Below are 18,645 nucleotides of genomic sequence, written 5' to 3'. Positions count from 1 at the left end.
GTGTACCCAGAAGGAAATAAAAGTTACTGGAAATCAAGCATATAGGTGGAAGGTGAGGGGAGGCACAAAACCTACCCAATGGGTACAAAAAACACTATTTGGGTGATGAGCACACATATAGCTCTGACTCAAACATCACAAAAGCTATCCATATAACAAAAACATTCATACTGCTCAATATTTTGAAATAAAAAAACCTTATTTTTAGTAGAGGGCATTTACTCTTTTTGTCTTGTAAAATGTATAAACCTTAATATCTTTCATCAGAATCTAGTATCTTTATCTATGTTGTTTGACATCACCTGCAGTGATAATTCTAACACATGGCCATTTCTTCAGAATGGAAAAATAATTCTTTTCTTCTTGAACTATCTCTTAGCAAGCTTAACTGCAAGAATTACTGCTCACCAGTAGGTGCCAGCTGACTCCAGCATACCATCAAATAAGGCTAACATTTTCATATTTTAAAGATTCATTGGACGGCGCCTGTGGCTCAGTGGGTAGGGCACTGGCCCCATATATCGAGGGTGGCGGGTTAGCCCCGGCCAAACTGCAACAACAACAACAACAACAAAAGCCAGGTGTTCTGGCAGTGCCTGTAGTCCCAGCTACTAGGGAGGCTGAGGCAAGAGAATCGCCTAAGCCCAGGAGTTGGAGGTTGCTGTGAGAGGTGATGCCATGGCACTCTACCCAGGCTGATACAGTGAGACTCTGTCTCTAAAAAAAAAAAGATTCAGAAATTGAGATGGCTTTATAATTATTGTATAAGTTTAGTGTGATAATGTTTCTCCCCACTTTCCCAAAAATCTGATTTTAAATTGGTGATACATTTTGTGATTGCAAAAATACAATAGTTACATAAATGTAGAATATACCTGAAGATCTTGGCTGTTAAACAGGTTGTTTGGACAACATTAAGTTTAAAGTCAAGCTTAGGGCTTTCTGCAATTATGGGAGATAAAACTTTTTAATGCCTAAAGAGGAGGAAATATGTCTACAGATTATTAGTTTTAAAAAAGAAAGAAATTATGATGGGTTTAAAGCTGAAAAATATTAGCTTTATCACACAACAAATCATGTTCAAATAGAAACCAATTACCTGAAAGACTGAATCTGGAATTTCTCTTTCATAAAGGGGTATTTGCTGTAGAGGGAAAATATCTAATAGACTTGTGTTTCTAAGCTGAAATAGCTGGAAACGTTTATTCTTTATTATCTCCTCTTCAGAAACAAAGTTAAATTCATCTTGCAATTGTTCAAGACGGAAATACTTTGGAATAACCTGTTCCTTATATCTCATGTGCTGTAAAACACAAAAATGTAAAATCTTTATTTAAAATATTAAGTTTTTTTAAATTCAGGAATTATTTCAAATACTTTTTTCTCTCTCAGCTGTGAGGTGTAAGAGTAGCAATGTAAGGAGGAAATTAAGAGCAACTGAATATAGAGGGACAGAACATGCACAAAAATACAAAATCCAGTCTACGTGGCCTCTCAACAATCTCCCAGTCATAACTTACACAGAAAATGAAAGATTTGTATTGTACACTGACTTGAAAGGTAAAACTATTCTTATCTGGTTGTCCTAAGAGTTGAGAACGGGTCATTATTTCTGTACACCTATAATCAATTCTGCACGTCAGTTGGAAAGCTCTAATCTAGAGGAGCTCAGTTGTAGTAATCTAATTCATAAGTTCCTTTATTTAACAAATGGAAATGTTAGTGCATGGTATGTACAAGAAATAGTGTTGGTTGCTACCAGAGAGACAAAGATTTATCAGCTGTAGTTCTGCCACCAGGAAAAATAAAATACATGAATGAATAATTATAGTAAAGGGCAGAATAAGATTGCAGTTGTAAGAGTTTATTTAAAAAGAAAAAACGTTGACAGGAGAGTTAGTTGAGATCCTGTGTCTAAGTGAGGTTACCAGGGAAGCATTTATCAGCCTTGCAGGGTAGATAAGGTAGCCACTGTGGATGCCCTTCTAGGCAGAACAGGGCACGAAAAAGGTATGAAGAAAGGATGTTTGAGGCTCAGCGCCCATAGCACGGTGGCACCAGCCACATACACCAAGGCTGGCGGGTTCGGACCCACCCAGGCCAGCTAAACAACAATGATGACAACCTCAACAAAAAAAATAGCCAGGCATTGTGGTGGGTGCCTATAGTCCCACCTACTTGAGAGGCTGAGGCAAGAGAATCACTTAAGCCCAAGAGTTTGAGGTTGCTGTGAGCTGTGATGTAACAGCACTCTACAGAAGGCGACATAGTGAGACTCTGCCTCAAAAAAAAAAAAAAAAGAAAAAGAAAAGAAAGGATGTTTGGGGTACATAGAGTTCTGTTGGCTATAAGGAACTACTGAAGTGACAATATAATGGAGTCTGAGGGAATGAGTGTGTCCATAAGTCATCTTGATAGATCATCTTGATATCTTCAGCATGTAATAATGTGGCTGGCATATAGTTTGGTGTGCAATAGATGTTAACCTCAAGGTTAGCCTGCTGAATATGCTGTGGGCTGCTAAGTAGGTGCAAAAGATCAAACATCAGGCCTAACACAATAATTACTTCAGTTACTAAATTTCCAGTTGCCCTTACAATACTGTAAAGTGGTTACAAACTGTATCTGTCCTCAAATTTACCTTTATATGCTCCCTAGTGCCTAGAAAAATATATATAGCAAACTATGGGGGAGTAGAAAGGGATGGAGCTTAGGAAATAAAACACATTTACTGTAATGATATTTGCTACGACTTACCCTAATAAATTCCATTAAATCAGAATATTCTGGATCATTTGGATCAATTCTGACTTCGTTTGCCCATTCAAAAAGCTTCTGTGCATTAGTGAGCCATGGAATTCCAGGAACCCCTCTTGCATCCACATTCCTTAACATACTAACATAGAGAAAATATTTTGTGAATTGGCATACAATATGAAAATTATATTAAAACATCATTATACAGGGTAAAACCTACCCATTTGGGTATTTAAAGATAAAAACCTATCTATCTTTTTTCTTTGAGGATAAAATTGGAAATTTAAATGTGATAGCTCTCCTGGTTCTTCTCATATTCAAACTTGTATCAAAGAAAGGTAGAAGATAGTAAGCTTCTTAAGAAGAAAGTCCGTAAAGCTCTTCCATCTCCACTCCATGTAGTAGCTAAAATATAGCAGATGTTTAAGTGAACAGTGCTTATTGGATATATTCTGTAACCCCTAAACATAGGCACTTATTAATATTTTCTATTCATATGATGCACAATATTAAGATTTAACCTCTCAGGAATGGAAGAAAAAGTATCCAATGTACTCAGCACTACTATGAAGCTAAATTATAGCTTTCACATGAAGGCTGTAACCCAACTATAGCACAAGACTATGAGGAAAGGGCCAAGGAAGGGGAATGAGTGGGGCCACACCTACGGTGCATCTTAGAATGGGTACAGGCAAAACTTACTAAATGCAGAATACAAATGTCTACATACAGTAACTAAGAAAATGCCATGAAGACTACGTTGAACAGTTTGATGAGGATATTTTAGATTGTATATGAAACCAGCACATTGTACCCCTTGATTGCACTAATGTACACAGCTATTATTTAACAATAAAAAAAATTAAAAAAAAATATTTGACCAAAATGTTTGCTTAAGGAAAACCAAGAAAGTGCATAAAATCAAAACAACATTTAGGTTATATCTCTACAATTGAAACAAAATAGAGAGTAATGCAATTAACCAGGCAATATGTTCCAAGGAAGTATCTTTGGTCATATGAGATGATCTTCAAAAGTTAGAGAGATAATAGTTTTTACAAAAGATAGGCTAGGGGGGAGAGACAAGATGGCGGACTGAAGCCAGCTTTCAACAGAGGCTCCCGTCCAGAAGGAGAGTTAAGGGACAGGAATTTAGTAAGTATCCTGGTGGATTTGAGCCACACCAAGAGAGAAGGTTGAAGAACGCACATCAACACCGCTGAGGCAAGCTGTGATCACAAGGACACAAACAAAAGGTACAAAATCCATCACCAAGCAGACAGGAGTCCCCCTCCCCCATGAGACCGGCTGAAGAGCCCCACAATTAAACAAACGGGCAGAAATTAAAGGCCCTCCCACTACACTTCACAGGAGAGACCATCTAAAAACTGGACCTACCTCCCCTACTAGGGTGCCATGGCGTTCTCCTGCCAGGCATAAAACTGTATAAAACTTTAAAAATCCTTTGCTGACAACCCTGAATCCCCAACACTCCCCTCCCGCTCACTGAGGTCTGGAGGCCTGTCCCCTAGGAGTTCGGATTCTTGGGTGATTTCTCAAGGGGAGTGGACAGTCCCCGAGCTGCAACTGGTCAGTGCTGACTCTGAGGCACGCGAGTGTGGAGAGGGCACCGGGCTGAGGGGGAGTCACGCCTCGGCGGCACTTCCCTGCGGTGCAGTGCAACAGCCCTCCCCATGCATCAGTATGGCCAGGCATAAAACTGAATGAAGCTCTAGCTTACCTGCTGAGCTCTCAGCACTCCCCCCCACTCTCACTCGGGGTCTGGGGGCCTGTCCCTCAGGAGTTGGGATCCTTGGGTGATTTCTCGAGGGCAGTGCACAGTGCCCGAGCCACGACTGGTCAGCACTGACTCTGAGACATGTGAGTGAGGAGGGGGCACTCGGCTGAGGGAGAGTCACGCCTTGGTGGCACTTCCCTGCGGTGCGGTGCAGCAGCCCTCCCCGGGCAACAATACAGCCAGGCATAAAACTGAATGAAACTCTAGCTTCCCCTCACTCTCACTCGGGGGTCTGGGGGTTTGCCCCCCAGGAGTCCGGATTCTTGGGAGATCTCTCGAGGGGTGTGGACAGAGCATAAACTGCGGCCGCTCAGTGCTGACTCTGGGGCACGAGACAGAGGAGAAAAGGGTCGGCTGGGTGCCCACACCAGAGCAGCAGTTCCTCGAGGCAAATCAACAGACGTTTTTTCTTTAACAGCAAAACGGCTCACTTCTGGATATTCTGAAGCCATACCCCCTGTCTCCCTGGGCAACCAGAGGAGGCCACCAGTGAGCAAAGGATTTGCCTGACGCTGCTCACAAACCCGGGAAGCTTCTAGGGCAGGGCCGACTCAGAGAGGTAATCGGACACAAACCTCCAGCAGCAAAGACGTTTGAACTCAGAACAGCCCATTTCTGTAGGTGATTTTAGCAGAAACAGAGACAGAACCCCGCAAAGTTGTCTGTTCTGTTCTGTTAGCAACATCAATCAGGGACGGGGCTTAGCCTGAGTGAACACCTCCCTCCCACCACCTACATCAAGCACTCAAAGATGTCAGGCCCCATCTCTTCCTGCTAGATAGCGGCAGACTGCAGGGGCCTGGCAGACTTCCTTGCAATTCAGGCAGGTGCAAACCCCTGGAGTATCTGTTCACTACAGGCAACTGGGTTAGCCATCTGCAGAGATACCAGTGACTGGGTCTGACGGAGGGGCAAAGTGGGGAAGGAGACATCAACCTTCCCAGACTAATCTATTTGCTAGGTGGCTCCTCCTGACTCCACGCAGCACTGGAGTAAGCCATATCAGAGGAGTCACCAGACCCCTGTGATCCAGTTCCCAGAGACCTCTTGAACTCACCCACCCGAGACAGGTGCCGATTGAGACAATCGATTTGGACCTTTTGAACTGAACTAATACACTGAGGACTTTTCAGGTGGTGCCCTGGGTATGCGGTTGTAGGAAGGTTTGATTTTTCTTTTCCAACTAGTGCCAGAGGTGGGTGGTCGGGGTAACTTAATTGCTGGTTTTTCCACACAGCTGAGACTTCAAGCCAGAGTAAACGTTACAATAGGATCGAACAGAAACCAGCTGAAAACAAGACAGAACCACTTAGCCCCACCACACAAGACAGGGCCCCAATTTCTCAGGCCACAACACTGTACGGGCTCTCGATAAAGCCCCAGGGGAAAAATCAAAGGGAGTAAAATAACCATGGGGTGGAATCAGGAAAAACTCTGGTAACCTGAATAACCAGAATAGATCAACCCCCCCAAGAAAAGATATGGCAGATATGATTGAAGATCCCATTCATAAACAACTGGCTGAGATGTCAGAAATTGAATTCAGAATTTGGATTGCAGACAAGATTAATAAAATGGAATTAGGAATTCGAGGAGAAATTCAAAAGTTGTCTCAAGAATTTAACGAATTTAAAGACAAAACCACCAAAGACTTAGACACACTGAAGCAAGAATTTACAGCCCTCAAAGATATGAAAAATACAATAGAATCCCTCAGCAACAGAATGGAGCAAGCAGAAGAAAGGATTTCTGACATTGAAGATAAAGTCTTTGAACGCTCCCAATCTCTCAAAGAGGAAGAGAAATGGAGAGCAAAAATTATCACTCACTCAGAGAACTCTCAGATAATTCGAAGAAAAGCAATATATGAATAATTGGGATTTCGGAGAGTGATGAAGTGGCCTCGAAGGGCACAGAGGCCCTTCTGCATGAAATTATGAAAGAAAATTTTCCAGACATGCCTAGAGAATCTGAAATTCAGATAGCAGACAGCTTCAGAACCCCAGGACGATTCAACCCCAATAAGTCATCCCCCAGGCATATCATAATTAGCTTCACTAAAGTTAACATGAAAGAGAAGATTCTCAAAGCAGCCTGGCAAAAGAAAACTATTACGTACAAAGGAAAGAATATTAGAATAACTGCAGATCTCCCTGCTGAAACTTTTCAAGCCAGAAGAGGGTAGTCATCAACTTTTAATCTCCTAAAGCAAAATAACTTTCAACCCAGATCCTGTATCCAGCTAAACTGAGTTTCATTTACGATGGAGAAATTAAATACTTCAATGACATTCATATGTTGAAAAATTTGCCATAAGTAAACCAGCTCTTCAGGATATTCTCAGACCTATCCTCCACAATGACCAACCCAATCCTATACCACAAAAGTAAACTCACTCAGAAACTTCGGATCAAACTCCAACTTCCACACTGGCAAAAGGATTAAAAATGTCCACTGGACCTTTGAAAAACTCGATACCCAAAATTCCACCAGACTTATCAATACTCTCCATTAATGTGAATGGCTTAAACTGTCCTCTAAAGAGGCATAGGTTAGCTGACTGGATACAAAAACTCAAGCCAGATATTTGTTGCATACAAGAGTCACATCTTAACTTAAAAGACAAATACAGACTCAAGGTGAAAGGATGGTCATCCATATTTCAGGCAAATGGTAATCAGAAAAAAGCAGGTGTTGCAATTTTATTTACAGATACAGTAGGCTTTAAACCATCAAAAGTAAGGAAGGACAAGAATGGTCACTTCATATTTGTTAAGGGTAATACTCAATATGATGAGATTTCAATTATTAATATCTATGCACCCAACCAGAATGCACCTCAATTTATAAGAGAAACTCTAACAGACATGAGTAACTTGATTTCCTCCAGCTCTATAATTGTTGGAGATTTCAACACTCCTTTGGCAGTATTGGATCGATCCTCCAGCAAGAAGCTGAGCAAAGAAATCTTAGATTTAAACCTAACCATCCAATATTTAGATTTAGCAGACATCTACAGAACATTTCATCCCAACAAAACTGAATACACATACTTCTCATCAGCCCATGGAACTTACTCCAAAATTGACCACATTTTAGGTCACAAGTCTAACCTCAGTAAATTTAAAGGAATAGAAATTATTCCATGCATCTTCTCGGACCATCATGGAATAAAACTTGACTTGAGTAACAACAGGAATCTGCATACTCATACAAAAACATGGAAGTTAAATAACCTTATGCTGAATGATAGCTGGGTCAGAGATGAGATTAAGAAAGAAATCGCCAATTTTTTGGAACAAAACAACAATGAAGACACAAACTATCATAACCTCTGGGACACCGCAAAGGCAGTTCTAAGAGGGATATTTATAGCACTGCAAGCCTTCCTCCAGAGAACGGAAAGAGAGGAAGTTAACAACTTAATGGGACATCTCAAGCAACTGGAAAAGGAAGAACATTCCAACCCCAAATCCAGTAGAAGAAAAGAAATAACCAAAATTAGAGTAGAATTAAATGAAATTGAAAACAAAAGAATAATACAACAGATCAGTAAATCAAAAAGCTGGTTTTTTGAGAAGGTCAACAAAATAGATAAACCTCTGGCCAACCTAATCAGAAAAAAAAGAGTAAAATCTCTAATATCATCAATCAGAAACAACAAAGACTAAATAACAACAGACTCGTCAGAAATCCAAAAAATCCTTAATGATTATTACAAGAAACTTTATTCTCAGAAATATGAAAATTGAAGGAAACTGACCGATACTTGGAAGCAAGCCACCTTCAAAGACTTAGCCAGAATCAAGTGGAAAAGTTGAACAGACCCATATCAAGTTCAGAAATAGCATCAACTATACAAAACCTCCCTAAAAAGAAAAGCCCGGGACCAGATGGTTTTACGTCAGAATTCTACCAAACCTTTAAAGAGGAATTAGTACCTATATTACTCAACCTGTTCCAAAAGGTGGAAAAAGAAGGAAGACTACCCAACACGTTCTATGAAGCAAACATCACCCTGATCCCCAAAACAGGAAAAGACCCAACAAGAAAAGAAAATTATAGACCAATATCACTAATGAATATAGATGCAAAAATATTCAACAAGATCCTAACAAACAGAATACAGCAACATATCAAACAAATTATACATCATGACCAAGTTGGTTTTATCCCAGGGTCTCAAGGCTGGTTCAATATACGTAAATCTATAAATGTAATTCAGCACATAAACAAATTAAAAAACAAAGACCATATGATTCTCTCAATTGATGCAGAAAAAGCTTTTGATAATGTCCAGCATCCCTTCATGATCAGAACACTGAAGAAAACTGGTCTAGAATGGACTTTTCTTAAACTGATAGAGGCCATCTACAGCAAACCCACAGCCAATATCATATTGAAGGGAGTTAAATTGAAATCATTTCCACTCAGATCAGGAACCAGACAAGGCTGCCCTTTGTCTCCATTGCTTTTCAACATTGTAATGGAAGTTTTAGCCACCGCAATTAGGGAAGAAAAGGTGATCAAGGGTATCCATATAGAGTCAGAAGAGATCAAACTTTCACTCTTCGCAGATGATATGATTGTGTATCTGGAAAACACTAGGGACTCTACTACAAAACTCCTAGAAGTGATCAAGGAATACAGTAGTGTCTCAGGTTACAAAATCAACATTCATAAATCGGTAGCCTTTATATATACCAACAACAGTCAAGTTGAAAAAGCAGTTAAGGACTCTATCTCATTCACAGTAGTGCCAAAGAAGATGAAATATTTGGGAATTTACCTAACAAAAGACGTGAAAGATCTCTATAAAGAGAACTATGAAACTCTAAGAAAAGAAATAGCTGAAAATGTTAACAAATGGAAAAACATACCATGCTCATGGCTGGGAAGAATCAACATTATCAAAATGTCCATACTACCCAAAGCAATATATAATTTCAACACACGCCCTATTAAAGCTCCACTGTCATATTTTAAAGATCTTGAAAAAACAATACTTCGTTTTATATGGAATCAGAAAAAACCTCGAATAGCCAAGACATTACTCAGAAATAAAAACAAAACAGGAGGAATCACACTACCAGACCTCAGACTTTACTACAAATTGATAGTGATCAAAACAGCATGGTACTGGCACAAAAACAGAGAAGTAGATGTCTGGAACAGAATAGAGAACCAAGAGACGAATCCAGCTACTTACCGCTATTTGATCTTTGACAAGCCAATTAAAAACATTCAGTGAGGAAAAGATTCCCTATTTAACAAATGGTGCTGGGTGAACTGGCTGGCAACCTGCAGAAGACTGAAATTGGACCCACACCTTTCACCATTAACTAAGATAGACTCTCATTGGATTAAAGATTTAAACTTAAGACATGAAACTATAAAAATACTAGAGGAGAGTGCAGGGAAAACCCTTAAAGAAATTGGTCTGGGCGAGTATTTTATGAGGAGAACCCTCCGGGCAATTGAAGCAGCTTCAAAAATACACTACTGGGACTTGATCAAACTAAAAAGCTTCTGCACAGCCAAGAACACAGTAAGTAAAGCAAACAAACAGCCCTCAGAATGGGAGAAGATATTTGCAGGTTATGTCTCCTACAAAGGTTTAATAACCAGAATCCACAGGGAACTCAAACGCATCAGCAAGAAAAAAACAAGGGATCCCATCGCAGGCTGGGCAAGGGATTTGAAGAGAAACTTCTCTGAAGAAGACAGGCGCACGGCCTTCAGACATATGAAAAAATGCTCATCATCTTTAATCATCAGAGAAATGCAAATCAAAACTACTTTGAGATATCATCTAACTCCACTGAGACTAGCCTATATCACAAAATCTCAAGACCAGAGATGTTGGCGTGGATGTGGAGAAAAGGGAACACTTCTGCACTGCTGGTGGGAATGCAAATTAATACATTCCTTTTGGAAAGATATATGGAGAACACTCAGAGATCTAAAAACAGATCTGCCATTCAATCCTGTAATTCCTCTGCTGGGCATATACCCAAAAGACCAAAAATCACAACATAACAAAGATATTTGTACCAGAATGTTTATTGCAGCCCAATTCATAATTGCTAAGTCATAGAAAAAGCCCAAGTGCCCATCGATCCACGAATGGATTAATAAATTGTGGTATATGTACACCATGGAATATTATGCAGCCTTAAAGAAAGATGGAGACTTTACCTCTTTCATGTTTACATGGATGGAGCTGGAACATATTCTTCTTAGTAAAGTATCTCAAGAATGGAAGAAAAAGTACCCAATGTACTCAGCCCTACTATGAAACTAATTTGGGGCTCTCACATGAAAGCTATAACCCAGTTACAACCTAACAATGGGGGAAGTGGGAAAGGGAGGGGAGGAAGGGGGGTGGTAGGTAGAGGGAGGGGGATCGGTGGGATCATACCTGTGGTGCATCTTACAGAGGTATTTGCGAAACTTGGTAAATGTAGAATGTAAATGTTTTGGCACAGTAACTGAGATAATGCCAGGAAGGCTATGTTAACATTGTGATGAAAATGTATCGAATGGTCTATGAAGCGAGTGTATGATGCCCCATGATCATATCAATGTATACAGTTATGATTTAATAAAAAATATATATAATAAAAAAAAAAACAAAAGATAGGCTAGACTCATAATATTTCCTTAGTGACCTGAGATAGGCTAAGTGTGGCAGGAATTTATCCCCAAGGAGTTAAGATTTCTTTAGAGCTATCTATTACCCTGGTTATTTAATGTCTCTTCATAGATAACCAAGCCCATCATATGTACAGGAATTTGGACTAAAAGATTTCCAAGATCCTTTCCATAAAGTACTCAAGAAAAGATCCCATTTATATATGAGGATTCCAAAAATACAGTTCTGACAAAGACTTAGCCCAAACACGGGCACACATTTTACACCATCTCCTTTCTATCTTTTCACATTTCCATGACAAATCTTCTAAGGTTATTGCTGCAAAAAGCAATGCCTGGTATGGTAGGATGTAAGCAAAGTTATAAAAAGTGAAATCTGAATATTTTTCTTTTCTTTTACTTCCTATTTCTGCTCTCATGTTTGAACATTTTTGATGTCTATGTCATAAGAGATCATTATGAACTGACAGTCATGACACCATTGCATAACAAAAGTTTCCTTCTTTTGAAGACAATCTTAGGCTCGGCGCCTGTAGCTCAAGCCACTAGGGCGCCAGCCACATACACTGGAGCTGGTGGGTTCAAATCCAGCCTGGGCCTACCAAACAACGACAACTACAACCAAAAAATAGCTGGGCGTTCTGGTGGTTGCCTGTAGTCCCAGCTACCTGGGAGACTGAGGCAAGAGAATCACTTAAGCTCAAGAGTTTGAGGTTGCGATGGGCTGTTATGCCACAGCACTCTACTCAGGGCTTGAGTTTGAACAGCTTGAGACTCTGTTCAAAAAAAAAAAAAAAAAAGAAAGAAAGAAAATAAAAGAAAACAATCTTAGCTCAGATCCCATAAACAGCAATTCCCAACCTTCTCCGTGCCAGGGATCAGTTTCATGGAAGACAATTTTCCCACAGTCCAGGTTGGGAGGGTGGGGATGGGACAGCTGTTTGACCCAGTTCCTAACAGGCCATGGACCAGTATTGATCCACAGCCCAGGGGCTGGAGACTACAGCCCTAGAAGACAGAATCTGAGGAAAAGCTTAAATGTTAATGAATAGATTAGAGAAAGAAACTTAGACCATTATATCCTTAAAAAAAAAAAAAGAGTTTTATAATTGGATTTCAACACAGTCCCATGATTTCTGCCTTATGGGAAGTAATAAAAACCTCAGAGCCTCTCCAGTTACTCCCTCAGCTGCTCCTATAAGTAGTTTAGCTGTGGGCTGTTGCAAAATCCCTGTGTCATTTCCATGACCCCCCACAACTGAACACCAAATAAGCAATACTGTCCCTTAGTTAAAACCCAGTCAAATGACTGAAGGTTTTCTCTCTTTCTTATACACCCAAAGGCATAATTTTTTAAAATTGAGGTAAAATAAACATAATATAAAATTTACAATTTTAAGCATTTTTAAGTACAAGGTGGCCATAAAATTCATGTGAAATTTTAAAATAGTTGCATACACTATATATTATTCAGTAGCATTAAGTACCAATAATAGTGTTATGCAACACTGTCACCACCATCGATTTCCAGATTGTGGTGATGAGTGCATAACTCTGTGAATATATTAAAACTATTGAATTATATACTTTAACTGGTTGAATTTTATAATATACGTATGTGAATTATATCCTATTTGTTAAGGTAGAAATTCACATGTGGGCAAAGAAAAACAAACTCCCACCCTAACACTAATAAACTTATTAAAAATAGTTAAAAATTACAACTGGACTCAAAGCTAAGATAAACACTCCTGTGAAATGGAAAAGAAAAGCAGAGTGGTGAGTGGGGGAAGTGTTGTGGGCCCACTGGGCTTCAGGCCTGGGAGCAGTCACAGGTGGTTGTCAGCTCAGTTTCTAAGAAAGGCTATCAACACCAGGCTTATCATTTTAAGCCAAAGATTTGGTGGGGGGGAACTTCACTTACAAAAATGATACTGATCACTGCGCAGGGCTCTGGCTTATAGAGAGCTGTGAGTTTAGAGAGGAAGAAGCCCAAGGACACTGTATCATTATAGGGAACTGAGCTAAGCTTTCAGGTGACCAAATGCCTAGATCTGCAACAGCTCCAATAATAAGCCTGTATAGGTGTCCCAAAAGACACAGTAAGGACTATGCCAGATTTGGGGCTTGGAGGAACAAGGGAATATCCTTTCAAAGTCATTAGGGAAGGAGGGGCAGACGGGAGAGGGAGAGAATAAAAATAACCAAAAGAATCTCTGAATCAAAATCACACCAAAGCTCTCCAATCGAAAATGATCCTGGTAAACCAAACTTCAAATCACATAAAGAAGCTGTGCTCAGAAATCAGGTATTAACTATTGGCTAATAGTTACTATTTATGTAAATTAATTGTAGTTGAAACTAATTTTAGAGAAGTCCATTTTAATGAAGTATGCTTAAGATGTTAAAACAAAAACTAATAATTCATTTTTTAAAGCAAGAAATTATGAAGACAAAACTAGACAGAAATAAGAACGAAATAAGAACAAGTAGAACCAAGTAGAAAACTTTCAAAAGTTATAATATAAAAATCAGATAAACCTTATACAGGAAAAAGTTGAATAGTGAGCTAAGAAATTGAAAGATAGTACCCAGAAATTAACCCAGGATGCAGATGAGAGACATAAAAAATATAAAATAATAGGTCAGAGACAAGGAAAATAGACTGAGAGCCTCCAAAATAAATCCAATAGCAAGTTGGATTTATAACTAAATAATTCCTCTCCTGAAGGAGAGGAGTGGGAATGGTGAACAAGTAATATTTAAACAAAAAGTGGGAGAGATTTTTCTATAATTGAAGAAAGATGTGAGTCCTTAAACATAAAATTTATTCTACCAAACAGGAAGAAGAATAAGGATACGTTCACACATAAATAGTATATTGTGCTAAAATTTCATTATATTAAAGAGAAAGCAAAATTTTTTTCACAGCTCAATTTTTCCTTTTTTATTATGGTAAAATATACATAATATAAAATTTAGCACCATTTTTAAGTGTACAATTCAGTGGCATTAAGTCTATACATAACCATCACCACTACCTACTTCCAGAATTTGTCATTATCCCAAACAGAAACTCTATACCCATTAAACAAGAACTACCTATTTCTCCCTGTTCCCAGCCCTAGTAACCTCTATTCCACTTTCTGTCTCTGTGAATTAAAAAAAAAAAAAGTTTTTTAATTATCAGGGGGAAAAATGTCTACGAAAACCTGACATTTACACAAATGTGTAAGCAGACTTTTAAATAGCAATGATGCATCGCAGATTATGCAGTACTATCATAGCTTCAAAATGTTAAGAAAAAAGAAATAGCATCTTCAAATTTTATACCCACCTAAGCTACTATTCAAGAATGAGAACAAAATAAAGGCATTTTCAGATGCACAAAGACTAACCAAATTTGCAAACCACAGAAACTGACTGAAATTATCATTAAAAGAACAGACTTTAGGCAAGAAAAAAAATCTAGAATATATGTATAGGAATTATGAAATGAGCAAATAGAAAATTCAAATAAACTATGTTTGAAAATTTCATTAACTAGTTAAGTATAAGAAAAACTGTTTTAAGTTTAAAAATATGTAAACGAAAACTCTAGATGATCATTGGGGTTGGAGAAGTGTGTTTAAGGCAGTATTAAAGCATTTGAAGACTCTCTTTTGGTTCACTGCTTTATCTTCTGCTCAATCAGTATTTGATGAATGAATAAGTAAAATGAATGAACAACAAATACTCTCTTTCAGATCTTCTTTAGCTTCATTCTGTGACTCCCACAATCAGCTCTGCCTTCTGGAGCACCCATTCCAAGTTCCCAGAACAGGGTTCAATGCCAGCCCTTGAGCTTCCATGAATGTGGAGGATAGTTCTATAACTTCTTCTAATTATAAAGTTTTACTTGGACAGGGCCCTGCACTTTATAAACCTCTCCTGTAATTCACTCCCTGTTGAAACATATCATCTGTCTCACTCTTGCACAGAGCTGCCTTCCATCGTTTGTGAACTTGAGTTCCTCAGTAACTGGAATTGTAATAAACAATGAAAATAGGCCAATGTATATGGCCCAGAGATCACTCACTGGTGTCTTTCAGGAATAAGTGAGTAGGGTTAGGAAGGGAATGTGTAAATAAAAAGTTGAGGCAAAGTATGCAGACCAGAAGACCAGACGTATGAGGATTTGGGCAGGAAATTAGCCAAAAAGAACTTTCAGGGCTTAATCAAATGCTTGAGTTTTTGTTTTTAAACAAAGGTGGTTATGAGATACAAAAGACTAAGAGCCTATGGAGATGGACATTGATGATAAAGGAAGAAAAAGATATAAAGAAGTTCCTAGAATCCTAAAAGACACAAAGGAAATTTCCAAATTACCTGTATAAAAGTCATCTTCAGAATGGGGTGGGGGAACAAACATCTGACTCCCAGAAAAACACAAAGAAAATGATGATGAGGCAAACATTAGGAATAGCTGTTGTGGGGATTATGCTAGAGAAATATTAAGAAATGTAAGAAAATAATAGTTCTGGGTATTAAAAAGCTTATTCACTGCCTCCAAAATAATTATTTTTATTAACTGTGAATTTTTCTCTTAAAAAGCCATTCTCTAGGCATCTAAGACAATGATCTCATTTACTTAGCAAAATAAGAACATTCATTAAAGTTACATTTCTGTTTTCATAGTGATTTCTGTCTCATTGTCTTATTGGAAAAAATATTTTCTCTCCTCTGGAGCCACAGCTGTTTTCTTGGGATGTGGTTAGAAACTTTCCTGACCCTGAAGGACCGTATACACTTTTCCTAATATACTCTGGCTTTTTCTTTTCACATAGGTAACTTCAAAAAGATAAAGATTGCCCCCATTTTACAGAAATCCACACTTTGGTTCTGCTGTCTTATTTTTTAGCATCTTTTTACTTTCAAACTAAGTAACCTACCTCCAGTACTTCAGTTTTCTCAGCACTATTGATCTCCTTGTGCTATTGCCATTTAGTCTAGGGGTTCCTTCTTCTAAAACTCTTATTTACCCAAGAAAAGCATTTATGAACTCTGACTCTGGCCATATGCCACTGGTTTTTATAGTGTTCTCCTTGTTATTTTTTAAATGGTTTCTAATTATAGTTTTGGTTTCTCATTTAATTCAAATTATTCATAGCAATTAAATATTTCTATTGTTATTTTTTAAAAAGACAATTGTTTTAGAAAAGTTTTAAAATTATGTAGAAGATACAGAGAGTTCTCACATACCTGGTCTCCATACATATGTACAGCGTCCATCACTAGCAACATCCCCCTACCAGAGAGGTGATGATTCCTTCCTTGATGATTAGTGATGTTGAGCATATTTTGGTAATGTCTTTTGAACATGTGAGTGAATTAATAAAAGGTAGTATATATAGAGAGACCCCTGTCTCTTTATTACATATTAATAAAAGGTGGTACATATACCTTTTATTAATTTATTATTGCATATTAATAAAAGGTATATATACCACCTTTTATTAATTCACTCACATATTGGTGAGCACTTGGGTTGTTTCCACATCTTTGTGATAGTGAATTATGCTGCTATAAACATTCGAGTGCAAGTGTTTTTGTGATAGAATGTCTTTATTTTTACTTTGGGTAAATGCCCAGTAGTGGGATTGTTGGATCCAATGGTAAGTCTACTCTTAGTTCTTTGAGGTATCTCTATACTATGCTCCATACAGTTAGTTCTAGCTTGCAGTCTCACTAACAGTGTGTAAGAGTTCCTTCTTCTCTGCACCCTTGCTCTCAACCCTTGCTGTTGTTTTGAGTATTTGGTAAGAGCCATTCTCACTGGAACTGGGTGATAGCTCATTGTGGTTTTGGTTTGCACTTCCTTGATGATTAGTGATGTTGAACATTTTTTCATGTGCTGATTGGCCATTGGTCTATCTTCTTTTGAAAAGCTTTTGTTCATGTCTTTTGAACACTTTTTAATGAAACCTACTTGTTCTTTTATATTTATCATGTTCCTCAACGAAGGAAGCCAGCATTATCAACATTTTTAGAGTTTCATTGTACTCTTTCTAGTAATCTTATTTTTGTGCATGATCTAAAAATTAATTTTAACACCTCTGGGAATTCATAGGACACAGAATAAAATTTCTAGGAATTTCCTGCCAGCAAGCTGATAATGTATAAATTATTCTTTATAATTTATGACTGGGAGATAAAAAGGCCCAGAAATAAAATTCTTAGGAGTCTTGTCCTACAAGTTAAAGGATATGGGAATGCTTCTCTCATCATCTGTGTGGCTATAATACTAAGCGCATTAAAGAGACACATTCTCCTATATATAAACTTACTGTCTTAGTAAAGTGATTTAAAGAAAAAGTAAATTAGGGGCGGTGCCTGTGGCTCAGTGGGTAGGGTGCCGGCCCCATATACTGAGGGTGGCGGGTTCAAACCCAGACCTTGCCAAAACTGCAACAAAAAAATAGCCAGGAGTGTGGCAGGTGCCTATAGTCCCAGCCACTTGGGAGGCTGAGGCAAGAGAATGGCATAAGCCCAGGAGTTGGAGGTTGCTGTGAGCTGTGTGACACCACGCCACTCTACCGAGGGAGATAAAGTAAGACTCTGTTTCTACAAAAAAAAAAAAAAAAAGAAAGAAAAAATAGAAAAAGTAAATTAACATCCACATAAACTAAACTGTTCCTACAGGGCTTGGCTTTTCCCTTTTACATACACATGTTTTATGCAATGCCTTGCTCAGAACTGGCATTACTTTTCAAACATAAATGTTTATTACCTGCAGTAAGTAGATCTTGATAACTGGGACAGAGGCGTCAAAGGAATGCCATCGTCATCTAAGGCCCATGAAAGAGAATAGCTAAGTTTTCCCGAAGTTAAAAGACACAGTTCTTCAGTTCCATTTTCCTCAAGAATAAAAGGCACATCTGTTTATAAAAGGCATTAGAAACAAATTTTTAAAATGTGCAGAAGCACATTGTGGATTTTTCTCTTGACTCTTACTTACGGAACCCAAGAAACACAAAGGCACGTTCTGCTTTGTGCCCAGGCTGTTCCCTTAGCATCTCCCTCATCTTCCCTCTAAGACCTCCAGGAAGTCTGCTTCAAAGAGACTACAAAAGAAAGAGGAAACTACTGAGCCGAATACATAGGGGCAAACACCATTTTCCTCTTTGTATGCCTGGGAGTCTCTTAACCATTCTTTCGGGGAGTGGCTTCCGGCAGGAAAGAACCACGGGCAGCAGAAAAGGAGGCAGACAAGCTGCTCTGTCTCCCCTTTCCCTACCTTCTTGATCTTGTGTCTCTACCCATTTTTCCTCTAAATCTCCAGATATTTTACCAGTACTTCCTGGAACTTTTTCTGTGTTTCCTAAAGTTTTTGAGTCCTGAGTCTTTTCTCCTGGGTCTCCACAACTCTGTTTTTCTACTTCACCTAAACTCTGAAC

The 18,645-nt window shown here is 38.6% G+C and overlaps 1 protein-coding gene across 1 annotated transcript in view; it reads right to left on the bottom strand.

Moving 5' to 3' along the window:
* The window catches only part of LOC128580659 (protein CC2D2B-like), a 121,539-nt gene that overhangs the window by 41,691 nt on the left and 61,203 nt on the right, over positions 1-18,645 (bottom strand). Inside the window, 3 exon segments of the mRNA XM_053582844.1 lie at positions 1,100-1,303; positions 2,758-2,896; positions 17,979-18,126. Coding sequence (XP_053438819.1) covers positions 1,100-1,303; positions 2,758-2,896; positions 17,979-18,126 — 491 coding nt within the window.

Source organism: Nycticebus coucang, chromosome 3, assembly GCF_027406575.1.
Source record: "Nycticebus coucang isolate mNycCou1 chromosome 3, mNycCou1.pri, whole genome shotgun sequence".
Taxonomy (NCBI): domain Eukaryota; kingdom Metazoa; phylum Chordata; class Mammalia; order Primates; family Lorisidae; genus Nycticebus; species Nycticebus coucang.
Note: the sequence above shows the minus strand (reverse complement) of the source record. Positions and strands in the feature narration are given on the sequence as shown.